This window comes from Hemitrygon akajei, chromosome 8, assembly GCF_048418815.1.
Source record: "Hemitrygon akajei chromosome 8, sHemAka1.3, whole genome shotgun sequence".
NCBI classification, from domain to species: Eukaryota; Metazoa; Chordata; class Chondrichthyes; order Myliobatiformes; family Dasyatidae; genus Hemitrygon; species Hemitrygon akajei.
This window is the reverse complement of record NC_133131.1, coordinates 35,359,063-35,385,845: the sequence shown is the minus strand read 5'-3', so window position 1 is coordinate 35,385,845 and position 26,783 is coordinate 35,359,063. Positions and strand designations below refer to the sequence as shown.

At 42.2% G+C, this 26,783-nt stretch overlaps 1 protein-coding gene across 3 annotated transcripts in view; it reads left to right on the top strand.

Annotated features, from left to right (window-relative positions):
• LOC140731789 (myeloperoxidase-like) overlaps positions 1–26,783 on the top strand; it is an 85,525-nt gene that overhangs the window by 20,841 nt on the left and 37,901 nt on the right. The window contains exons 3-8 of one of the 3 annotated variants that reach the window (XM_073053593.1): positions 2,336–2,381; positions 5,524–5,617; positions 8,313–8,449; positions 16,476–16,596; positions 19,069–19,198; positions 25,665–25,871. In XM_073053593.1, the coding sequence (XP_072909694.1) occupies positions 2,336–2,381; positions 5,524–5,617; positions 8,313–8,449; positions 16,476–16,596; positions 19,069–19,198; positions 25,665–25,871 (735 nt within the window). Of the gene's footprint in view, positions 1–2,335; positions 2,382–5,523; positions 5,618–8,312; positions 8,450–16,475; positions 16,597–19,068; positions 19,199–25,664; positions 25,872–26,783 lie in introns of those variants that run through there. The other 2 variants (XM_073053592.1, XM_073053594.1) reach the window with 2 other exon arrangements.

Sequence of the window (26,783 nt, the reverse complement as noted above, 5' to 3'; positions counted from 1 at the left end):
AAATGAAATACCTTCAGCACAACAGTAAAAATGTGAACACTCTCCCCCCACCAAAAATAGACATGTCCTCATGGCTTTGAAATACATTAACATCCCTTCATTAATAACACAATTGTCAAAGGGACTTTGTGATGTTAGGACCTCCAGTCCAATTGTAAGTGTTAGTGATGTATCCCACTAGGGGGATAGACACAACACTCCGTTTCCCTGGTGTGACATAGGCCAGCCTATCTGGGTCTCCTGACTCTTTGAGACCTCCTTATCCCATCATCTACTTCTTCAGTTTCAGACACTCCTTAGGATCCTTCTTGTCTACATGGTGAGGCTTCCCCCTGCCCATTACTCATGCCTCCAGCAACTCAGATCCCCCTGTCACTTGGCTGAGCTCAGCTTAATTCCCAGTTACTTTAGGGCCCAGTCTCCCTTCATCGTCCAGCTGCAAGCCTGCTTTTCCACTGCTAGTGCCCTCCATTTCACCCGCCTCAGCATGAGAAAGGTTGGGAACCTCTTCATCAATTATAGGGGAGTTTGCGAAGGGCAGCATATACCACACCCCATTTCCTCATCCTCTGAGTCCATATCACATTCAGGGCTGGAGTCTGGTCTAATCCTTCCCGCTGCTGGTACTTCAGATCCCCCACGTCATCGCAGACTAGGTGTAGGGCCCAGGTCAGGCTCTGGGTCAACATGTACCTCAACCCAAGGGTAGAGGTGGTTCTGATGGTGAATCTTGACAGGCCCATTCCCATCCTCTGGTTTCACCCGGAAAGCTGGTACATTTGACATCTGACTCTCCACTGCATAGGGCGCAGCCACCCAGCAGTCAGCCAGCTTATGCTTCTCAGATAGCCTCTAATCCTTTATGAGGACTCGGTCTCCAGGAATTAGTTGGGAGAATCTAATCTTTTGATCATACCTTCTCTTATCTCCTTGATTCTGCTTAGTAGCCAAGACCTCAGCTGGCTCATAATCCTTTTTCAGCTCCCTTCTCGTATCAGACACTTACTTCCAATAAGTTTCCTCTGATAGATCCTCCTTGCCAGTCCAAAAACAGAGGTCGACGGGCAACCTCGCTTTGCGCCCAAACATCAGATAATATGCGGAGTACCAGGTAGCTTCATTCTGTGTTCAGTTGTAGCAGTGGACCAGATGTCCAATATGTTGACTCCACTTGTTTTTTTTACTGATCTCCAAGGTACCAAGCATGTCTAACAAGGTCTGATTGAACCACTGGGGCTGGGGATCATCCTGCAGGTGATAAGGCATTGACCTTGACTTCTCGACTCCAAACATGCTCAGTAACTCATGCGTGAGCCTACTCTTGAAATCACATCCCTGATCGCCATGTATCCACCTGGAGAAGCCAGGTTGCAGTAAGCTTGTGGAATGGCACCATCAGAAGCTCCCAAATGATCTATCGCTCGATTCTGCCCTTGCTTTTCCCCCGTGATGGAAAACTGGCACTTGGCTTTCATTCTAGGGGCATCAATGCTCTCCCACTCTCCATCCCAGTCCAGTGCTTCATACACACATCGGGACTATGCATTACCATCAATGTTCCAACTCCCAGCCATTAATTCAGGCTGAAATCATAGGCAGACAGGGCTGCCAACCACCGATGGCCTGTGGCATCCAATCTCGCCGAGGTCAGGATATAAGTTAATGGGATGTCTGACTTCACCTCAAATTTGGTTCCATATAGACAGTCATTTAACTCACCCACCATACCCACTTCAAGGCCAGGAACTCCAACTTGTGTGTTGGGTAGTTTGGCTCAGAGGGTGGCAGACTCCTGCTAACAAACCTGACAGGTCTTGACCCTGTGCCCTGATCCTAATACAGAATACCCCCCGAGCCCTCTCTGCTGGCATCCATATGCAGTACATACTGCAATCGGGGGTCAGCAAAAACCAGCACAGGTGCTTTAGTCAGCAGCTGAAAGACCTTTTCACGTTTTGCACCCCATCTCGCTTAAAAGGCTCCAAAGGGCTAAGATAATCTTTGCCACCTTCTTCTTTTGTGCTCCTCCCTTTCTTCCCCAAGGGAGGGTAACCGCACAGAAGTTGATTTAAAGGGTGACTCACTTTAGAGTAGTCCTTCATGGAGCTCCAATACTACCCACAGAATCCAAGGAACAAGTGCAGGGCGCTCACAGTCTGGGGCCTTGGCCATGTGGTCACTGCTTCTATCTTAGATGGACGCATACCTACTCCATTCCATGAGACTATGTGCCCCACATAGACACCAGATGTCTTGCAGAACTGGTACTTGTCCAGAGAAAGTTTTAACCCTTCAGCCCGGCACCTTCAGTAGCTTCTCTATGACTTCCTCCAAGGTGGACCCATACACTATGAAGACATCTGGATGCACCAATACCTCAAGTAAGTTCATATCCCCCACTGTTTTCTCCATGACATGCTGGAAGTTGGCAGGGGCTCCTGATATGCCCTGGGGCATCCTTTTGAATGGAAGAATCCCAGTGAACATATGAATGCCGTCGTCTTCTCTTTGTCAGCCTCACTCATGGGAATCTGATAATACCCACTCCTCAAGTCCAGCACATTGAACCACTTCGCAACACTCAGACAGGCCAACGTGTTCCTGATTCTTGGGACCATATACTGCTCAGGGACTGTACGTCTGTATAGAGTCCAGTAGTCCACACACATCTGTACTTTCCCATTCTTCTTCCTGGCCACCACTATTGGAAACGCACAGGGGCTTCTGGACTCAGTAATGATCCAAGCTTCCACAGATGCTGCCAAAGATCTTCCCCATCTGCAGGTGCCAATCACCACGACCTTTCTCTGAATGGGGTGTCCTCTGTCACGTGGGTGATGCAGCAAGTGCTCTTGGAACAACCCACATCAAACTCATCAGTTGAAAAGACATCTTCAACATCATCTCTGTCAACCTTCTCTTCTAACCTCCAGGTACCAAAGAGTCCCCAAAATTGAATGACTTGGCTATCAACTTCCCCTTTTTTGGAGTGAGTTTCTCCCAGCTTGTCTTACAGGAACACCAGACATTACTGTCACCAGGAAGAGGTGCACCAGTGGCATCGCCCGCCTGAGGGTAACCTCCTTCTCTGAGGTGTTCCTGACACTCACTGTTATCCTCTTCACCTGTACAACTGAGGGCTTATGTAGTTTGGGCCTCACCAGTACCCCAACAGATAAGCATGACTCCTCCATAGTCTTCCAGAGCCCGGACATTAGGCATTCTGGGAAATTTGGGGTTTCCTGGCAGTCTATCTACTTCCCCAGGCTGTAACATGACTGGTTTGAACTAGATGTACCACACAGTCCCTCATATATGATCTTCATTCAGCCCAATGCGGCCACGCACTTCCTCAAAAGCAGCTCCGAACACAGGGTGAATGGATAATGTTTTCAGAAAGTTCTCTCCAGCTTTCACCTTGCAGGTTCCCACTAACCTCCTCACAATAGGAGTATTTGTCCCCACAAGAATTGAAGCTTTGCCATTCTCGACTGGTCCAGACAAACCAGCACTAATGTATCAAGGACCTCAGCTACCCCCACATCTGCCTCCGTAAACTCCAGCTTCAACAACAAGTAAACATCATACGGATAATCATCCCAGATCTCTTGTGCACTGAGTGGCATCAATGGTAAATGCATCAAATACCGGTTGTAAAACACATGGTACAGCAGAGTAACTTGAGAGCCTGTCTCAAGTATGGCTCTAGCATAAATACCCTCAATCCGTAGCGATACCTTGGAGTTTGGCCCCACTAAGCCTTCAGGAATAGGTTTTTCTCCTCTAGGGTGTTCCTTGATATATTGCTGGGAATGTGTTCCCCCCCCCCCCAAGATGCCAGGCCGTTCCTTCACTGGGTCTTCCCGATATCCCTCACCGCTTTGGTACCTGGGGGCTCACTTTCCAAGGGTTTTTCCATCCTTCACATTCCCATCTGAAGTGTCCCTGTTCACCACAGTTATTACAGACAATACTGGTCACTCCCCTTCTCGAAGGACCCCCTTCACTAGCAGCCCTCTGCTTAGTGGGTCCAACTCCCTGTCAGCTTTGTCATGCACCCACCGAAAACAACCGGGACATCTCAGTCTTAAACTCTGCCACAAGCTCCTTTACCACTCACCAGGATGGGCAATCAGCGTTCACTTCAGCCAAGGGGATTACTGCAGAGGACTGTACCCTGCTGACAGAGGCCTCCTGTGCCTCCATCACATTCCCCTCCTCTCTTACTTCTCTGATCAGCTCGACAAACGAGGGGGGTACGTCTTATGAGACATTCGCGGACCCCAAGCAATCATGTCCCGTGATTGTGGGCCTTTCACCACTTGGTTAAATCTTAACTGATTCACCTCAGCCATTTGAATGGGCCCCCTAGGCCACAAGCAACTCAGCTGCCTCTCTAGCCGAAAAATGTAGGCGGGAAGATTCTCCCTCTTCTCCTGACAAATGTTCCGAAACCCCGTCATAAGCTCCATTGGGCTTCCCGTCACGCCAAAAACATTTTCTAGCACTTGCATGTAGCCTGCAGAAGTAGCAAAGGGGTTCTGTGTCTTTAAGAATCTCAATATGTTAGCAGCCAGCCGCCTCAGAGTCTCTTCCAGTCGCTGTCTTTTCACATCATCATAGCACTGCCACTAATACAGCATCTGAGAAATCTGCTCTTCCCGAGTCTCATACTCCTCTTCTCCATCGCGGGTAGGTGTTATTCCCGAGAACATGCTGAACCTACGATAACTGGGACTTAGAACCTGCTCTTACAGAACTGCGAAAATGAAATATCTATAGCATAGCAGTAAAAACGTGAACCAGGGTGTTACAAAACAAATGTATGTGGAGCAGAGCAATGGTAGAGTCATCATGAGGGAATTAATTCCAGGAAATCTGAAATAAAAATAGAAAATGCAGGAAACTATTAACAGATCATGACAATAGGTCAAAAACTTAAAATTTTCTCTCCAGATGACCCCCAATGATTGTTTCCAAAAACTTCTGCTTTTACTACACACCTCAAGTATCAGGATCCTGCAGTTAATGGGGGTTTAAGAAGCTACGTGAGGTGTTATTCTTTTTTTAAAAGAATGGACAACATGAGAGAGCTGAAGATTAACAGAGGGATGCAGTTGGCTGTATTTATAACCTTTGCCAACATTGTTGGTGCGTTCATGGCAGTAATGTAAGGCCACAGAGCCCTCACTCATACATGGATCTATATATAAAACGTCAGGAATGGTCATACAGCAAGAATTAGCCCTGCCCATCAAGAACATGCAAATTTAAACCCCTCTCCACAATGCATCAGAAGTGTCTTATTCCTTACCGCCCCCCAGATAAAAATCTACTTCTGTCTGAATGTTCAGTTGCTATCAGTTAAATGATCTGAACAATCCTACGCAGCCAAGTTACTATCCTGCAACACGCCTTGTATTAAGGATGTAGACAGGTTCTCTAGATGATCCAATGAAATGAATAATCAAGCTTGTCGGGGACTTTACATGACTTTAGTAAGTGCCCCACTTCCATATGCAGATTCTGACGATGTTCAGAGCAATCTGATCAAGCAAAATGCTGCACAGGAAACTGCTGAACAATTGGATGAAGTGCTCAAAGATACAAGACGAAGGTGAGTAATAACTTTGAAAACAATACCCTTCTACAGGCTAATCAACAATATATGTGCTTTCAGTAACTTGATGATGGAACCAGTTTAGATTTAGAATTACTGATGATAGTTTTATGCTGATTCATCTGCAAGTAAACAGTTAATTACCTGAACCAAACCATACCCATCTTCAGCTTTGCAAATGAATCGTTAAGGTTATTAAAGTATAATTCAATGTGCTTTCCTTTCTTTAATCTACTCTTACTTGCAAGAAAAGTACCATTTCCTGGTTCATTTGCTTCATCAGTTTCATCCATCTAGGCACTTTCATTCTCCACTGGATTAATTACGTGAAACTTATCTGGAAGCCTTGGGCACATTTATTAAAGTTATAAGGCTTAAGGTGCTTTGCATGTTTTGTAAAAGACCTGAAAAACATGAAACTTCAAATAAAGTCCCCCGTGATTTCTCTCAGCAGATTTATTTTTATTTATTGACCATTAATGAGATAGCCCTGAAATCTGCACTTTTCCAAAGTGTTCACTACTCATCTGTAAATAGGATTTTAAAAAATAATTGTCAGATAATAATATTTATAATCTGACAAATAAGATTAGATTTATATTCCACAAAATCCAATCAGTAGTTCCAGGTTTGTGCATGTACCTCTCTGTACATCAGAAATAATGCAATCAAACTTTGAATTAAATCATTTTTGAATAGACCTGAACCTCTTCAGCAGTAATTTCCGCAATGGCCCACATTGACGTTCTTTTGTCTGAAAGCTACTTTGCTGACCGCCTACTTTTGTAGGTGTTGGTATACCATTTAAGAAACTTCATATTATTGTGAAGTCTCAGAGAGTTTGAAATTCTCAGTGTACAGAGCATCAAAAGGCAATAATATAGTTGACAGAAACTTGTCCACACATCATGGGTTGAAAGTCTAACACCCTGAATGGTGGACATTAACGAAAACGTGCAACAAGTGAGCTGTGGAGCTTCTATAGATATCCATAGGAGCTTGGCCTCAACTTGTCAACGTACCTATCAGTAAAAAGTGGGGAGAGACCAAAGACCTACCAATCGTCCAGAAATTCTGGCTCTTCAGAACTACGAAAGTCCCAAACATACCACATTATTGAACTTTATATAATTTGTATATTCAGATTGCTGCAAAACTATATAGTTCATTCTGATAATTCATTCATTCATTCATCATAATAATCTTGTAGAAACATATGTTCAAAATGTATGAGTCTTGAAGCTACCATTAGTTGGGAAAATGCTTGAAGTTATCATTAAAGAAGAAATAGCAAAGCATCTGGAAAGAAATGGATCCATCAGACAGATGCAGCATGGATTCAGCAAAGACAGGTCCGGTTTGACAAACTTACTTGAATTCTTTGAGGATATAATGAGTGCAGTGGATAGAGAGGAACAGATGGATGTTATTTACTTGGATTTCCAAAAGGCGTTTGATAAGGTGCTACATGAAAGACTTATCCATAAAATAAGGATGCATAGAGTTGCGGATGATGTATTAGCTGCAGACAGAGGATTGGTTAACTAATAGAAAGCAGAGAGTTGGGATACATGGGTGTTACTCTGGGTGGCAATCAGTGGTGGGTGGTGTGCCACAGGGGTCTGAGCTGGGCCCGCAACTGTTCACGATATACATTAACGATCTGGGAGAGGAGACCAAGTGTAGTGTATCTAAGTTTGCTGATGGTACTAAATTGAGTGGAAAAGCAATTTGTGCAGAAGATACGGAGAATGTGCAGAGAGATATAGATAGGTTAAGTGAATGGGCAAGGGCTGGCAGATGAGTACAATGTTGGTAAATGTGAGGTCATCCACTTTGGAAGAAAAACCGAAAGAGCAGATTATTATTTAAATGGTGAAAGATTGCAGCATGCTGCTGTGCAGAGGGACTTGGGAGTGCTTGTGCATGAATCACAAAAGGTTGGTTTGCAGGTGTAGCAAGCTCTCAATGCAGCAAATGGAATGTTGGCCTGCATTGCTAGAGGAATTGAATTTAAGAGCAGGGAGGTTATGCTGCAACTGTGCAGGGTACTTGTGAGGCCACACCTGGAGTACTGTGAGCAGTTCTGGTCTCCTTACTTGAGGAAGGATATACTGACTTTGGAGACGGTGCAGAAGAGGTTCACCAGGTTGATTCTATAGATGAGGGAGTTAGACTATGATGAGAGATTGAGTTGCCTGGGACTGTACTGCCTGGAAGTTCAAAAAAATGAGAGGAGATCTTATAGAAACATATACAATTATGAAAGGGATAGATAGAGGCAGGAAAGTTGTTTTTCTGGTAGGTGAGGCTAGAACTGGGGACATAGCCTCAAGATTCAAGAGAGTAGATTTAGGATGGAGATGAGGAAGAACTGCTTTTCCCAGAGAGTGGTGAATCTGTGGAATTCTCTGCCCAATGAAGAGTGGAGGCTACCTCAGTAAATATATTTAAGACAAGGTTGGATAGATTTTTGCATAGTAGAGGAATTAAGGGTTATGGGGAAAAGGCAGGTAGGTGGAGATGAGTCCATGGCCAGAGCAGCCATGATCTGATTGAATGGTGGAGCAGGCTCAATGGGCTTATGGCCTCCTGTTCTTATTTCTTATGTGTCATCACAAATCACTATTTTTTTCAGATTAATTTGTGTCTGTCATAAAACCCATCAGATTGTTGTTCTTTCCTGTGTTAGTGGCAGAAGAAATGGTAATAACACATCCCTGGCATCTTTACCTGACCTGGCTTTCTTCAAGCAGCTGGCAGCAATGAGCAGATCTTCGCTGACACACGAGCTTCATGTGGAGGAGAAATGGACAATCAATATAACAGGTCAGTTTAAAAATGCTTCAGGCACATAAAAAATAGGAGGTCATCCATCCTCTCAAGCCTGTTATGCTGTTCATCAGCATTGTTGTTCTTTTATATAAACATCATTTTCCAGTTTTACCCTTTGATTTCCTCAAAGAACAGAAATCTGTCAATCTGCGCTTGCAATCAACATAATGACTAAGCCTCCATAGGCACCCAGGGTAGAGAATGTCAAAGATTCAACATCTTCTCAGTGAAGAAATGTTTCCTCAATATGGCCTACTTCTGATTTTCGATGAACTCAGCAAATCATGCAGCATCATGGAGAGGAATGAACAATTGATATTTCAGGCTGAGACCATTCAACAGTCCTGATGAAGGGTCTCAGCCTAAAACATCGACTGTTTATTCCTCTCCATAGATGTTCTCTAACCTGGTGAGTTCCCTTAGCATGTTGCCTGTCATACTCTAGATTTCCGGCATCTGCCAAATTTCTTATATTCATATTTTCAATCAGTGTCCACTCCTCAGTCTGGAGAAGTATTCTCAATGCATCTGGCCCATCGATCTTTTTAAGAACTTCATAAACTTTGATGAGATCTCCTCAAGTTCCTCTAAACCCTACAAAATACAATCCCAGTCCTCTCAATTTAACATATGAAAACCCACCATCTGTGGAAATGCAAGTATGTCATTTCTTGGAAAAGGATATTAAAAATATACACAATACTGCAAATGTGTACTCACTGTGATTATGTACAATGCAATAAGACTTACCTATTCTGGTGTTTGAATTCTCACGTTATAAAAGCTAAGATATAATTTGCCCTTTTAATGAATTATTTCACCTACATATTGACCTTCCGTAACTAACAAGCACAACCAGGTACTATTTAATTTCAACAGTGCCCAGTTTCTCACCATTTAAAAATGCCATTCTTTTTGTATCAGCACCAAAACCTTTTTTTAAATATATGCCAGCACTTGTCTCTGAAGTTCAAGTTCAATTTCAAGTTTATTTTCATCTGACTACATATCTACAAGCAAATGAAACAATGTCCCTCCGGCCCACAATGCACCCACAAAATACATATCAGGCACAGTGCATAAAACAAAAAAAATATAATTCAAAGTGCATGTAGACAGTAAAGAGCTCAGAATCCTAGTGATGAGATTTCAGTGGTGGCAGGGTATTCATTAGACTCACGGCCAGAGGGAGGAAGCTGCTTACCAGTCTGGCAGGCCTAGTCCTGATACTCCTATACCTCCTTTCTAATGGTAATGGGTCAAAGATTGTGGGATGGGTGGTAGGGGTCCACATCAGTGCTGCAGGGCCTTTGTATACAGCACTCAATGGGGTGAGGAGGGAGACCCGGGTGATCCTATTGGCCCCTCCACATATTCCTTCATAGTTCCCATCAATTAGATTTATGGCCCTATATGCAGATTGGAAATATATCACTTTCAAACGGATTGTAAACTTCTATCATGTTATGGGTGCTCTGCTTGTTGACAATACTATCAATCAACCATTTCTCATTTCACAAAACAAGATCTAAAATAGCCTTCACTCTACTTATTAATAGAGTCATAGAGCCATAGAAAGGTACAGCATAGAAACAGGCCCTTTGGTCTATCCAATCTAGCCGAACCATTTAAGTTGCCTAGTGCCATCAACCCGCACCTGGACCACAGCCATCCACACCCCTACTATCATGTACCTATCCAAACTTCTCTTAAACATTGAAATCGAGCTTGCATGCACTACTTGCACTGGCTGTTCATTCCACATTTTCACCACTCTCTGAATAAAGAAGTTTTTCCTCATGTTCCCCTTAAACTTTTCACCTTTCACCCTTAACTCATGACCTCGAGTTGTAGTCCCACCCAACCTCAGTGGAAAAGCCTGCTTGCATTTACCCTATCTATAATTCTTACAATTTTGTATACCTCTATCAAATCTATCTGCGATCTTCTATGTTCCAAGGAATGAAGTCCTAACCTATTCGATCTTTCCTTGTAACTCAGGTCCTCCAGTCCTGGCAACATCCTTGTAAATTTTCTCTGTACTCCTTCAACCTTATTTACTTCTTTCTTGTAGGTAGGTGACAAAAAATGGACACAATACTCCAAATTAAGCCTTATACAACCTTAACGTAACATCACATTCCCTGCACTCAATACTTTGAATTATGAAGGCTTTCTTTATGACCTTATCTATCTGTGTCACCACTTTCAATGAATTATGTACCCGCATTCACAGATCTCTTTATTCTACCGCACTTCTCAGTGCCCTACCATTCATTTGTTGGTCCTACCAAAGTGCAATACCTTGTACTCGTCTGCATTAAATTCCATCTGCCATTTTTCACCCTATTTTCCAGCTGGTCCAGATCCTGCTGCAAGCTCTGATTGTCTTCTTCACTGTCCACTACACCCCCCCACCCCCATCTTGGTGTCATCTGCAAATTTGTTGATCCAGTTAACCACATTATCTTGTAGTTCATTATTATAGATGACAAACAACAATGGACCCAACACCAATCCTTGTGGCACTCTAGTAGTCACAGGCCTCCAGTCAGAGAGGCAACCATCGACTACAACTCTGCTTTTTCCCCACAAAACCGATGTCTAATCCAATTTACTACCTCATCTTGAATACCAAGTGACTGAACCTTCCTAACCAACCTCCCACATGACACCTTGTCAAGGGCCTTGCTAAAGTCCAGGTAGATAACATCCATTGCCTTGCCTTCATTAACCTTCCTGGTAACTTGCTCAAAAATCTCTATAAGATTGGTTAGTCGTGACCAAGACAAAGGTATCCTTATCAATTCCCGTCTATCCAAATCAATCCCTTAGAATACCTTCCAATAACTTTTCCAGCACTGATGCCAGGCTCACCAGCTTATAACTTCCTAATTTTTATTAGAGACTTTCTTAAAGAGCAGAACACCATTAACCATCCTCTAATGCCCCCGGACCTCACTTGTCATGAAGGATGAACTCTGCTAGGGCCCCTGTAATTTCTTCACTTGCCTCCCATAGGGTCTGAGGGAGCACCTTGTCAGGCCCTGGAGATTTATCCACTCTAATTTGCATCAAGACAGCAAACACCTCCTCCTCTGTAATCTGTATGGGGTCTATGACCTCGCAGCCACTTTGCCTAACTACAATAGATTCTATGGCCATCTCCTCAGTAAATGCAGATGCAAAAAATTCATTTAAGATCTCCCTATCTCTTTTGGCTCCATGAATAGATTACAATTCTGATCTTCCAGAGGACTAGTTTTGGCCTTTGCATTCCTTCAGCTCCGTACATGTCTGTATAATCCCTTGGGACTCTCCTTCACCTTGTCTGCTAGGACAACCTCATGGCTTCTTTTAGCTCTCCTGATTTCTTTCTTAGGTGTTCTCTTGCAGTTCTTATGTTCTACAAGTACCTTATTTGTTCCTCCCTGCCTATCCCTGCTATGCACCTCCTTTTTGTCTTACTCAGGACTTCAATATCTCTTGAAAACCAAGGTTCCCTAAACCTGTTATACTTCCCTTTTATTCTGACAGGTGCACACAAGCTTTGTGCTCTCAAAATTTTACTTTTTAAAGCCTCCCACTTACTTTGCTGGGAAACAGCCTGTCTCATTCTGCACTTGCCAGATCCTTTCTGACACCATCAAAATTGGTCTTACTCCAAATTAGAATCTCAACAACCCCCCCCCCACCCCAGAGCAGACCTATCTTTTAGCATATTTACTTTGAAATTAATGGCATTATGATTGCTAGATGTAAAGTGGTCCTCTACAGATATTTCAGTCACCTGCCTGGTTTCATTCCCTAATATATGATCTAGTATTGCATACTCTCTTGTTGGGATTTCTATGTACGGATTAAGGAAACTTCCTTAAACACATTTGACTAACTCTATCCTATCTAATCCTTTGACAGTATGGGAGTGCCAGCCAGTTTGTGGAAAGTTAAAATCACCTTCTATAACAACCTTATGTTTTGTGCAACAGTCTGAGACCGCTTTACAAATTTATTTCTCTAAGTCGCTAGGACTGTTAGATGGTCTGTAATATAGCCCCACTAACATTGTCATACCTTTTTTTATTTCTCAGTTCCATCCATAACACCTCACTAGTTCAGTTTTCCCGTCTTTCCTGATGGAGTATTGCCATGACGATTTCCCTGACTAATACTGCCACTCCTCCTTCTTTAATCCATTCTGCTCTCTCCGCAAGGTAACCCTGGAACAATGAGCTCCCAGTTCTGCCCCTCCTGCAACTAAGTCTCACTAATGGCTAAAATATCTTAATTCTATGTGTTGATCCATACTATGAGCTCATCTGCCCTTACTACAATGCTTCTTACATTGAAATATATGCAGCTCAGAACATTAGTTGCACCGGGCTCAACCTTTTGATTCCTGACTTTGAGGTCTTAACATCACCTCTCCACTATCTGTTCTTGCACTTTGGTTCCCATCCCCCTGCAACTCTAGTTCAAACCTCAAATATTGATTTTGAAATGTCTCGAATACATTGCATGAATTTATCTTCCACATTATTCCATTAAACTTGATTTACTAGTCTATATGAAGGTTGAAATAACGTATTACCCCTGTTATATGCACCTCTAATCTCCTGATATATACTGTGCACTATTTGGAGACTATAGATACTATTTGGAGGCCTATAAATAATACCTACCAGTGATTTCTGACCTTTGCTACATTTTGCTTGACCCAGATTGATCTAATTCTACTCTGTGATCCATCACACTATAATCATTCCTTGCCATCGTACACCGTTATGCTTTTTCCGCCTAACTCTCAATAGCTGACTCATCTTTGTCGCCACATGTCTGTAATAATGGAGACACAAGATAGCCGGCAGATACTGGAAATCCAGGGTAGCACACAAAATGCTGCAGCATCTATGGAGGGAATTAGACAGTGAATGTTTGGGGTTGAGACCGCTCATCAGGATGGGAAAGAAAAGGAGATATCCATTTTCCAATGGGACCAGCTCAACCCTGTTTTTCTGTCCATATTAACACACGGAGTAGTCCTGAAGTGCAGTTTTTTAAAATGTTTTTTTCTCAGATTTTTAAACTCTGCCTGCAGGACTTCATTCCCATTTTTACCTGTTTTTGTAACTTGGTAAATGTGTTTATTATTAATGTCACATGTACTGAAGTACAGTGGAAAACTTAACATGCATGCTATCCAGAGATCAATTAGTTACAACAGAGGCAGAACAAGGTACATAAGTAACAGAAAGCAGACTAAAGTGTTACAGGACAGATAAAGTACAGTGCAGGTAGACAGGAAGCTCATGGCTACAATAAGGTAAATAATTGCTGATGTGAATATGGAGCAGTTCCCACCTTCCTATCAAAATGATCTGTAATCATTCATCAACATTCTCAACCCCAGCAGCAGGCAAGCAACAACATGGGATTACATCTACAGCTGAAAAAAAACACACACCTGTCCCCTTAACTATTGAGCCCCCAATGACTATTGATGTCTCTCTCCTCCCCCAAAACTATGGAATTGTGCCACCTGCATTGGCATGATCCTGGATCAGACCTGGCTCCTCCAAGGAGTCATCCTGCTTTCAGTATGAGATTGATACAGATAATTCCAGCACTACTGACCTGCTGCTCTCGGTCTGTCTGACGGTCATCCATACTCTCACTGCCTGCTCATGCTTAAATAGTGATGTGACAGCTTCCCTAAACATTCAATGCATGATGTCCACAGCCTCACAGAGTACCCATATAACCAAATAACAATTACAGCACGGAAACAGGCCATCTCGGCCCTTCTAGTCTGTGCCGAACACTTACTCTCACCTAGTCCCACTGGCCTGCTCTCAGCCCATAACCCTCCATTCCTTTCCTGTCCATATACCTATCCAATTTTTTAAAAATAACAATATTGAACCTGCCTCTACCACTTCTACTGGAAGCTCATTCCACACAGCTACCACTCTCTGAGTAAAGAAGTTCCCCCTCATGTTACACCTAAACTTTTGCCCCCTAACTCTCAACTCATGTGACTTCATCCAAGTAACTTCAGATCAAAACGTGGATCTCAGCTGGAGTCGCTACCTGCGGATATATTTGTCTGGATCACTGGACAGATCCAGGACCTCCCACATGGTGCAGGAGGTATATTCCTTTCAGTCATTTACCCCATCTTTCTCACCCTCACTACTAACCTATACAATTTCAATGCATCAGAAGAGACTCACCACAATCTGCCTGGTTTTCAGTGGTGTCCCACACTGTGAGGACTGTTGCACTCCCAGGACCACTGTGTACAAATCAAGCAGCACATGTCTCAAAGAGTTTGGACACACCTGTACTATGCTTTGATGAAACTTCTTGAAAAGCAGGTATTCCTATTTTCTAAAATTTATTCCTAGTTACTTCTGAACTACCTGTCCAATGGAGCCAGGAAAACCTTTCCTTTCTCGGCTAATTTTAAATTTTTGTATTTAAAATTGTTGTCCTGGTTCAAAATCTATATATTAGGCTTTGAAAAAAAGTGATAGAATGAGGATTAAATGAAGAAATAATTTGGATTATGTAGATTGGATGCTTAAATCTCAGAACAAATTTCAAAATATTGTAAATGATCTCAGCAAAGGATATATTTCAGGATGAAAGCCATCAATGTCAGTTAAAATTTTAAGTACATTCACCAGTGCTAAGATGCACAAGCAGTAAAATAATATTTATAATTTCCATAAGACATAGGAATAGAATTAGGCCATTTGGCCTCCTGAGTCTACTCCACCATTCTATCATTGCTAATTTATTATCTCCTTAACCCTTCTCCTGTCTTCTCCCCATAACCATTACCACCCTTACTAAACAAGAACCTATCAACTTCTGCTTTAGAAATAACCAATGATTTTGCTTCCACAGCCATTCATAGCAATAAACTCCACAGATTCATCAGCTCTGGTTAAAGAAATTTCTCCTCATTTCATTCTAAATGACGTACTTCTATTCTGAGTCGTATCCTCTGGTCCTAAGTCCCCCCACCATAGGAAACATCCTCTACATGTTCACTCTATCTATGCCTTTCAATATGCAATAGGTTTCAATGAGGTCCCTCCTGATTTTTCTAAACTCCAGCAATTAGAGGCCAGGATCTATCAAATGCTCTTCGTAAGTTAACCCTTTCATTCTCAGGATCATTTTCAAGAACCTGCTCTGGACCTTCTCCAATGCCAGCACATCCTTGCTTCAATAAGATGCCAAAACTGTTCATCATATTCCAAGTGCAGTCTGACCAGTGCCTTATAAAGCCTTAGCTTTACATCCTTACTTTCATATTCTAGTCCTCTTGAAATGAATGCTAACATTGTATTTGTCTTCCTTACTACTAACTCAACCTGCAAGGTATCCTTTATGGAAACCTGCACTTGGACTCCTAAGTCCCTTTGCACCTCTGATTTCTGAATTTGCTTCCTGATTAGAAAATAGACTATGTCTTTATTCTTTCTACCAAAGTGCATGATCATGCACTTCCCTACACTATATTCCACCTGCCACTTCTTTGCCCATTCTCCCAATCTGTCCAAGATCTTCTGTAGACTCCCTGTTTACTTACACCTCCACCTATCCTTGTATTGTCCACAAACTTAGGAACAGAGGCATCAATTACCTCATCCAGATCACTGATGTATAAAGACCCCCTTTTTCCCACTTTTTACCTCGTGCCTGCCAGCTCATTTTCTGTCCACTCCAGTATTTTTCCTGTCATACCATGGGCTCTTTTCTTGTTTAGCAGCCTCACGTGTAGCACCTTATCAAAAGCCTTTTGAAAATCCAAGTAAACAACATCTACTGACTCTCCTTTGTTTATCCTGCCTGTTCCAGAACCAGACTGTGACTGTACACTTTGGGAAATGTAATAACTCTGTCTAATTCACTAGATATGCCCAGCAGCATCAATATAAACCTATTATTGGTCTAGAAAAACATTTGTGTTTCCAGATGCTTCCACTTATCAGAACTTATTCCATAGATTATTCAAGTCAAAGTGACCTGGACAATATGTCAAATACCATAAAGTGTTCAACGGTTGTCTGTAAGAATGACTGTTGGTCCAACCGATACAGAGCCATCAATTCCATGTGCAACAACAGGTAACTTTAGCACAAGTTTCATTCAACTATTGATCAGTGTAAATTATATCTTAAAAATAAGGAATACCGCTACTTATATGAAAAAGACAAATATGTGGGCAGTACATAAAATGGACAACTGAAATAGACTTTTCATAATCCTTTAATAACATAATCCACTTTCGACTCACACAAAAGCAGAGGTGAAGGTGTACGCCTCATGATCAACTCCCCTTGGTGCACAAATGTATCGGTGATGTCCCAGTTCTGTTCACCAGATCTGGAATATCTTGCAATTAAGTGCCGTCTGTGTTACCCGCCGCATGAGATCTCTGTGAGCATGTTGGTAGCGGTATACATTCCACCTCAAGTTAATGTCAGACAGGTTCTGGATGATCTGAGCAATGGAATCGACATGCACAAAATAGCGCACCCTAACGCCTTCATCATCATTTTGGGGGATTTTAACCAGGCCAGCCTGAAAAAAAATCACTAAATAATTACCATCAATGAATCACTTGTAGTGTCAGAGGAAACAACACACTGCACTTGGTGACCTTATGATGTCTGTCTCGGAGGCTGATGTCAGGCTGTCTTTAAGGAGGGTGAACTCTTGCAAGCTGGCAGGCCCCAGAGGAGAATCTGGTAAGGCTCTGAAAACTTGTTCCAACCAACTGGCGGGAGTATTTAAGGACATTTTCAACCTCTCACTGCTGTGTTCAGAAGTTCCCACCTGCTTCAAAAATACAATTATACCAGTTCCTAAGAAGAGTAGTGTTAGCTGCTTCAATGATTATCGCCCAGTAGTACTCACATCTATGCTGATGAAATGCTTGGAAAGGTTAGTCATGGCTAGAATGAACTCCTGCCTCAGCAAGGACCTGGACCCATTGCAATTTGCCTATCGCCACAATAGGTCAACATCAGGTGCAATCTCAATGGCTCTTCACATGGTCTTAGATCACCTGGACAGTACAAACAGGATGCAGTTCATTGACTACAGCTCAGCGTTTAACATCATCATTCCCACAATCTTGATCAATATGTTACAGAAATTGGGCCTCTGTACCTTCCTCTACAATTTGATCCTTGACTGTGCGGATTTGTGATATTATCTCCTCCTCACTGACAAGCAACTCGGGTGCACCTCAAGGGTGTGTGCTTAGCCCACTGTTCTACTCTCTCTATACCCATGACTGGGTGGCTAGGAAGAGCTGAAATAGCATTTATAAATTTCCTAATTGTACAACCATTGTTGGTCGAATCTCAGATGGAGATGAGAGGGCATGCAGGAGCGAGGTATACCAGCCAGTGGAATGGTGTCACAGCAACAACCTTGCACTCAATGTCAGTGAGAAGAAAGAGCTGATTGAGGACTTCAGAAAGGGTAAGATGAGGGAACACCAACCATTCCTCATAGAAGGATTACAAGTGGAGAGAGTGAGCAATTTCAATTTCCTAAGTGTCAAGTTCTCTTAGAATCTAACCTGGTCTCAACCATATTGATACAGCTATGGAGAAGGAAAGTCAGCGGCCATATAAACTTATTAGGAGGTTGAAGAAATTTGGTTTGTTAACTAAAACACTTGAAAACTTCTATAGACATACCCTCGAGAGCATTCTGACAGACGGCATCACTATCTGGTATGGGGAGGAGAGGGAACTACTGCACAGGACCAAAAGAAGCTACAGAAAATCATAAAATTAGTCAGCTCCATCATGGGTACTAGCCTCTATAGTCCCAAGGAGTGATGCATCAGAAAGGCGACATCCATTATTAAGGACCCCCATCATGCAGGGCATGCGCTCTTCTCATTGTAACCATCAGGAAGGAGGTACAGAAGTCTGAAGGCACACACTCAGTGATTTAGGAACAGCTTCTTCCTCTCTGCCTCCTAAATGGACATTGAACCCATGAACACTACCTCACTTTTTTTTCAATATATTATTATTTGTTTTGCACTATTTATATTATATATATATACAGTATATGTATTTCTTATTGTAATTTATAGTTTTTATTGCTATGTATTGCAATGTACTGCTGCTGCAAAACAACAAACTTATTGACATTGTGTCATTGATATTAAACCGATTCTGATCCTGATGCATTGGGGAGGATGTGTTCAATTTTTAGATGTAACCAAAGCACATGCATATTCTGAAAGAATGCAAACATTTCCAGACATATTTTTCATGTCAGTACTGGGTACTTTAAGCAAATACAGACAGTAATTTCAGATTCATGCTCAATATTTTCTGTTGGTACATAAATATGCAAATTTGTCATTTCCCTGGGGATGTTATTTCCTATTTGATTATACTGTATGTACAGCAGGAGAAAAAAATGCAGTGGTTAAGAACTCCCAGTAACATACTCCCTGCCTAATTTTATGCGACATGCAGCTATTTTCCATTTTAATTTTACATTTATATGTTGACAAATATAGAAACTGGAGGCAATGTTTATATTTTCCTTTTATTCCCTTCCAGGAAGATTCCCCATCTGGGAGCATCCAACATGCCTTATATTCGCTGGCTCCCAGCTGAATATGAGGATGGATTTTCCCTTCCAAAAGGCTGGACAGATGGGAAATGTTACAATGGATTCCCTCTGCCTCTGGTAAATATAGTAGCCATTCTATCAATCAGATAGCACTTAATCAATTGTATTAGAGAAGATGATTGTACCTCAGGTAATGACTTATTTCCGTCAGAAAGTTGTTTGAGGACGTAGGGGACACTTTGCTGGAATCAGTGAGGGTGAAAGTGGAGAAAGAAAGACCAATTTGAATGACGTTGTTTAGACTTTAAATTCCGTGAACTGTTGATCTAAAGGAGAAAAGGGATTTGAAGCCAGTGCAATCTAATCCTATTAATATCCAACTTGCTAAGGGAAAGAGACCAAGCACCTGGGTATGTTGGCTGGTATTGACCAAACAGTCCTCAAAGTTCAATGTAAAGTTTATTATCTAAGTACATATGTGTTGCCATATACTTCATTGAGATTCATTTTATTTTAGGTATTTACAGGAAAATAAAGAATATAATTGAATTTACAAGAAATTGTATACAAATAAAGACTGACAAGCAACCAATGGACACAAGAAGATAAACTGCAAATAAAAACAAGTAATACTTAGAGCATGTATTGTAATAAATCATGCCTTGTTTATGATTGTGGACATTCAGAAAGGGTAAAATGAAGGAACACGTACCAATCCTCATGGAGGGATCAGAAGTGGAGAGAGTGAACAGTTTCAAGTTCCTGTGTGTCAAGGTCTCTAAGGTCCTACCTGGTCCCAACATATCGATGCAGCCATAAGAAAGGCAAGACAGCAATTATACTTCATTAGGAGTTTGAAGAGATTTGGTATGCTAACAGAAACACTCAAAAACTTCTACAGTTGTACCGTGCAGAGCATTCTGACAGGCTGCATCACTGTCTGGTGTGGGAGCGGGGGCTACTGCACAGAACTGTAAGAAGCTGCAGAAGGTTGTAAATTTAGTCGGATCCATCATGGGCACTAGCCTACAAAGTACCCAGGACATCTTCAGAGAGCAGTGTCTTAGAAAGGTAGCATCCATTATTAAGGACCTCCAGCACCCAGGGCATGCCCCTTTCTCACTGTTACCATCAGGTGGGGGGTACAGAAGCCTGAAGGCACACACTCAGTGATTCAGGAACAGCTTCTTCCCCTCTGCCATCTGATTCTGAAGTGGACATTAAACCCTTGAACACTACCTCACTTTTTTATAAATATTATTTCTGCTTTTGCACAAATTTTAATCTATTCACTATGCATATGCTGTTATTTATTTATTTATTTATTTATTTATTTATTTATCCATCTATTTATTTATTTATTTATTTGTTTGTTTGTTTGTTTGTTTGTTTGTTTGTTTATTTATTTATTTGTTTGTTTATTTATTTATTTTCTTCTGTATTATGCATTGCATTGACCTGCCGCTGCTACCAAATTTCATGACGCATGCTGGTGGTGATAGACCTGATTCTGATTCTGATGATGGCACTAACATGTTGGTCTCAGGACAAATCCTCTGATACCATAACACTAAGGCTTTTAATCCCTCTCTACCTCTGATCCCTGACTAAGGACTGTCCCATGGATCTCCGGCTTCTTCCTCCTATAATCCATAATTATCTCTTTGGTTTTGCTGATGTTGAGTGGGAGGCTGTTGCTGCAGCACCACTCAAACCGCTTTTCAATCTCCCTCCTATATGCTTATCCTGCAGGGGGCTAAGCACACAGTCTTGTGGTACACGTGACCTGAAAAACAATAGCTTTTGGCAACAGAATGTAAACAGTTTATGAGTACAAACAAGATGGTGAGGGATGGTGGATATTTCTGTCTGGGTTGCTTTGGATGTTGCCTGCAATGCTAAATTATTAATATGCAAATGTACAAAACATCACAGCTGGCAATTGAGCAGATGTCACTTCTGAACTCCTCTTAATTTCAGATTGCTTTATAACAACATTTAATGAAAATGTTTCCATCGAGAAAATTTGATTCAATTAGAATAGATAGCTCAATAATTTCTGAATCAATCTATTCTCATTTGGTACAATTTATGTCAAAAACTAAGCTAAATATAAAAAGGCATCATTTTAAAATCAAAATTCTCAGTCAGTGATCAATTATGATTGTAGGTTTCACATAGAATTTAATTTATGCAGCAACGGAGGGACTGTTGTGGAACTCCAATCATAATACCTGTGCACCTGAAGCTGGGCTTTTCAATCACTTGTCAAACTAAGTCCAGATATTTCATTCCCACAATTTTGCTTGCTCTCTGCAGAAGGCCATAGCTACAAAGAGGATTCTAAATCATTGTTCAAATGACATAGCAGCAGGCAGCTAGCTTCAGGTTAGTGCCACTGCAGCTGCAAAGTCAAAGATCTGATTGTGTCTGTAAAAGGAAAGTAATCGTTTTTATTTAATTTATTTGTTTACTGAGATACAGCCTGGAATAGGCCCTTCTTGCCTTTTGAGCTGCGCTGCCCAGAAATCCCTGATTTAATCCTAGCCGAATCTTGGGACAACTTACAATGACCAATTAACCTACCAACTAGTACGTCTTTGGACTGTGGGAGGAAACCGGAGCACCCGGAGGAAACCCACATGGTCACAGGGAGAACGTGCAAACTTCTTACAGGCAGTGGCAGGAATTGAACCCCAGTCTCCTGTACTGTAAAACATTGTGCGAACCACTACACTGCCGTGCTGTGAACAGTAATCTGCAATTATCCTTAACTGTGATTATTTTTTAAGATCAATTTCAAGTGGTGATTTATCCTCATGTAAAACTGTTTATTCAGATCTATAAATAATTTAGTCACCACTAGAGTCAGATTCATTTATTCCTCACATGATCATTGAAACATATAGTGATCGTATGCATTAACAACCAACACAACCAAAGGATGCGCTGGGGACAGCCTATAAGTTTTGTCACACATTCTGGCACCGACATAGCATGCTCACAATGTTCAGCAGAACAACGCAAACAGCAACAAAACAACAACAGCAAAACCCTTACGTGCATCCACCCACCCAACTACTCACACACATAGACAACCCTTCAACTCCAGGGCAGGCTGCCTCTGGACCCTCGGCCTCCAGAGGTCACGTGGGCTCAGACATCACACCTCTGATTTCCCAAGCCCTTTGTATCTATAAACTGATTGTGGTGTGATCAGTAATTACACCACTGTGAGGAGAGGAGGGGACGTTGTAACAGCACCAATGGCAAAAAGATGTAAAGGTCCTCCCCGGCTTGTAAACCTCCAACAAGTGTTTGGGAGAGCAGCAGGATGGATAAGCATGGCTGCAGGCATCTTCTGCTACTGTGCAGGAGCCTGGATCACAGCCACATTTCCAATGTGCTCACTGCTTGTGTGCAGACAATTCATAGGAAAAGAACCCTGTTGGAACCCGGGGAGGTGTTTAAGTAGGTGTAGTCTATGGATTTACTCTTGAGGACTCTAAAGTCATGTTCTCAATATTTACAGCTTGCTTGTTTATTGATTGATTGTATTTGCACAGTTTGTTGTCTTTTTCACTATGCCCATTTGTCTATTTTTGTCATGCGCATCTTTCATTGATTCTTTTGTGTTGCTTTATATCTACTGTGAATGCCCAAAGGAAAATGAATTTCAGAATAGTATATGGTGACATGTATGTACTTGATCATAAATTTCCATTGAACTTTGAACATGACGGGTCTCCATGGGAAGTTTACATTTGAACCTTGGTCAAAGAAATTTAAAGAAAAACATGTAAAATTCAGAGCAGCATAATGCAAATTTCAGCAGTGACTAGACCAAACAGAAGAACAATGTTCCAGCAGCTTCACAAACAAAAAAAAGGTGAGGATTTGTCAAGAAGCATAACATACAAACAGTGGCCACCATTTTAGGTACACCTGCTCTTCAATGCAAGTATCTAATCAGACAATCATGTGGCAGCAACTTAATGCTAAAAGCATGCAGACGTTGCCAAGACGTTCAGTTGTTGTTTAGACCAAATGTCAGATTGGGGGAAGAAATGGGATCCAAATGACTTGGACCATGGAATGATTGTTGGTGCCAAGCAGGGTGGTATCTCAGAATCTGCTGATCTCCTGGGATTTTCACACACAACTGGTCTGTCGAGTTTACAGAGAACAACTGGGAGAAATCAAAAACATCCATTGAGTAGAAGTTCTGTGGGCAAAACCACCTTGTTCAAAAAAGAGGTCGGGGATAATGGCCAGAATGGTTTAAGCTGATAGGAAGGTAACAATAACTCAAGTAACTTTGCATTATGACAGCGGTGTGCAGAAGAGCATCTCCGAATGCACAACACATCAAACCTTGAAGTGGATGGGCTACAAAAGCTGAAGACCACAAACACACACTCTTTGGCCACTCTGCTAGGTACAGGGGGGACTTAATAGTGTGGCCACTGAGTGTAAAAATGGGAACTTTATGCAAATTAAAGGCAGAAGTATATGTGTGATGGATCCACCATGAGCATACATTGAGGGGGATAGGGGCATATGGATCACAATTCCACTGGCTTTTCCCTCTACAGGTGTCCTCCCCACTGACAAGAGATACTGGAGACGGCTTATCTACTGATATCTACTATAAGCCTACGGACTCTCACAGCTACCTGGACTATTCCTCTTCCCACCCTGTCTCTTGCAAAAATGCCATCCCCTTCTCACAATTCCTCCATCTCTGCTGCATCTGCTTTCAGGATGAGGCTTTTCATTCCAGGACAAAGGAGATGTCTTCTTTTTTTAAAGAAAGGGGCTTCCCTTCCTCCACCATCAACTCTGCTCTCAAACGTATCTCTCCCATTTCCCACACATCTGACCTCACCCCATCCTCCCTCCAACCCACTAGGGATAGGGTTCCCCTTGTCCTCACCTACCACCCCATCAGCCTCCAGGTCCAACACAACTCTGTAACTTTCGCCACCTCCAACAGGATCTCACCACCAAGCACATCTTTCCCTCCTCCCCTCTTTCTGCTTTCCGCAGGGATCACTCCCTGCGAGACTCCCTTGTCCATTCGTCCCCCTCATTCCTTCCCACTGATCTCCCTCCTGGCACTTACCCTTGTAGGCGGAACAAGTGCTACACCTGCCCTTACACTTCCTCCCTCACCACAATTCAGGGCCCCAGACAGTCCTTCCAGGTGAGGCGACACTTCACCTGTGAGTCAGCTGGTGTGGTATACTGCGTCCGGTGCTCCCGGTACGGCCTTTTATATATTGGTGAGACCCAACGCAGACTAGGAGACCATTTTGCTGAACACCTATGCTCTGTCTGCCAGAGAAAGCGGGATCTCCCAGTGGCCACACGTTTTAATTCCACGTCCCATTCCCATTCTGATATGTCTATCCATGGCCTCCTCTACTGTCAAGATGAGGTCACATTCAGGTTGAAGGAACAACACCTTATATTCCGTCTGGGTAGCCTCCAACCTGATGGGATGAACATTGATTTCTCTAACTTCTGTTAATGCCCCCCTCCCCTCTTACCCCATCCCTTATTTATTCATTCATTCATTCATTCATTTATTATTTGCCTGACTATCTATTTATTTATTCTTTTTTTTTCTTCTTTTCTTTCTCTCTTTTCTCTCTCTCTCTCTCTCTCTCTCTCTCTCTCTCTCTCTCTCTCTCTCTCTCTCTCTCTCTCTCTCTCTCTCTCTCTCTCTCTCTCTCTCTCTCTCTCTCTCCCCCCCTCCCCCTCTCCCTCTCACAATCACTCCTTCCCTGCTCTCCATCTCCCTCTGGTGCTCCCCTCCCCCTTTCTTTCTCCCTCGGTCTCCCGTCCCATTATCCTTTCCCTTCTCCAGCTGTGTATCCCTTTTGCCAATTACATTTCCAGCTCTTAGCTTCACCCCTCCCACTCCTGTCTTCTCCTATTATTTTGGATCTCCCCCTCCCCCTCCCACTTTCAAATCCCTTACTATCTCTTCCTTCAGTTAGCCCTGTCAAAGCGTCTCAGCCCAAAATGTTGACTGTGCTTCTTCCTATAGATGCTGCCTGGCCTGCTGAATTCCACCAGCATTTTGTGTGTGTTGAGTGGTGAATATGTTGCTACAGATGGCTGAGGAGGCCACATCATTGGGTATATTTAAGGCAGAGATTGATTAGTCAGGCATGAAGGAATCCAGAGAGAAGGCAGGAGATAGGGGCTGAGAGGGAAATGGATGAGCCATGATGAAATGGCAGAGCAGGATCAATGAGCCAAATGGCCAAGTTCTGTTCCTATTTGGTCTTATATGTTGGAGAAACTGGGAAGTAATTAAGAACAAGAACAGAGCTATTAAACTAAAAATAAAGGAAAACACTAAAAATGTGTAATACAAGTTAATTCCCAAAACAATGATATGCTAACATTTGCAGGCATTTGTCGAAGAATGCAGCTGATGCAATTTGCCATTCCATGTGGAGACCTGCTCGGCCCAGACTGCTCTGTGTCCCTCAGTGTCAGCCTACTAAGTAGGAGGATCAATATACTGCATATTGAAAATTAATTACTAATTACCCTTATTCATCTTCAGGTCAGAGATATTTCAAACAAAATCCTGAAAGCACCTATAAAAAGTATTGTTTCAGATTTTGGAAGAAGTCAATTTTTTACACAGTGGGGTCAGTGGATTAGTCATGAAATAAGCTTCACTCAACCATCCAACAGTCAGCAGACCTTCTTCAATGAAATCAACTGTGCAACATCTTGTGTGAAGAAACCTCCTTGTTTCCCCATTAAGGTACAAAGTTGTTTTCTTATTTCTAGACAGCCTTGACTATAATAAATAAATTCTTTTCCGGCTTCCTGCGGGTAAAGGTATAATTTTAGGTTAAAATCGATTCATGTACCCGGCCAGAAAGCTGAGAAGAGTTTCTTCATCAGATATATTGGGAAAACACTAGATCCTTTTTCAGCCTTCACTCTGCTTGAACTGGCTGTGTGCCAATATGAGATCTGTAGAATTTCATTTAGTACCAATACTGGTAAGACATGTATTTCCAGCCTTAGCTGCAGTCATCTGTCCGAAGTCTTACAAAAATGAAACTATGGCATGATGACCAAATAAGTATTGGCAACAGTCAGGTTCAGGAATAGTTACTACCCCTCAACCATGAGGCACTTGATCAAAAGGGGATAACTTCACTTGCCCCATCATTGAAATGTTCCCACAAGCAATGCACTCATTTTCAAGGACTCTTCATCTCATCTTCTCAATACTTATTGCTTATTTATTTTTATTATTGTTTCTTCTTTTTGCATTTGCACAGTTTGTCGTCTTCTGCTCTCTACTTGGAACCCTAGATTGGCAGTTATTCATTGACGTTATAGTTAAGGTTCTATAGATTTGTTGAGTATACCCACAAGAAAGTTAATCTCAGTGACATATATAGTGACGATTAAGCACTTTGATAATAACTTTACTTTGATCCTTGAACTTAGAAGATTTATGCGTCAGACAACCATTAAAAAAAAAACCATCTAATTTATAATGCTGGCTTGTTATCCCCATCAACCATACTTTGGTATGATACTCAATGCTGAAAAAACTCTGGGAAACATCCTGGTAGCTCCGAGAGCGGATCTGAAGCCTAGCCTCAGGCAAGCCACACGTTGATCTCTGATAACTATTTTCTTGTTTTCTCCTCCAGCT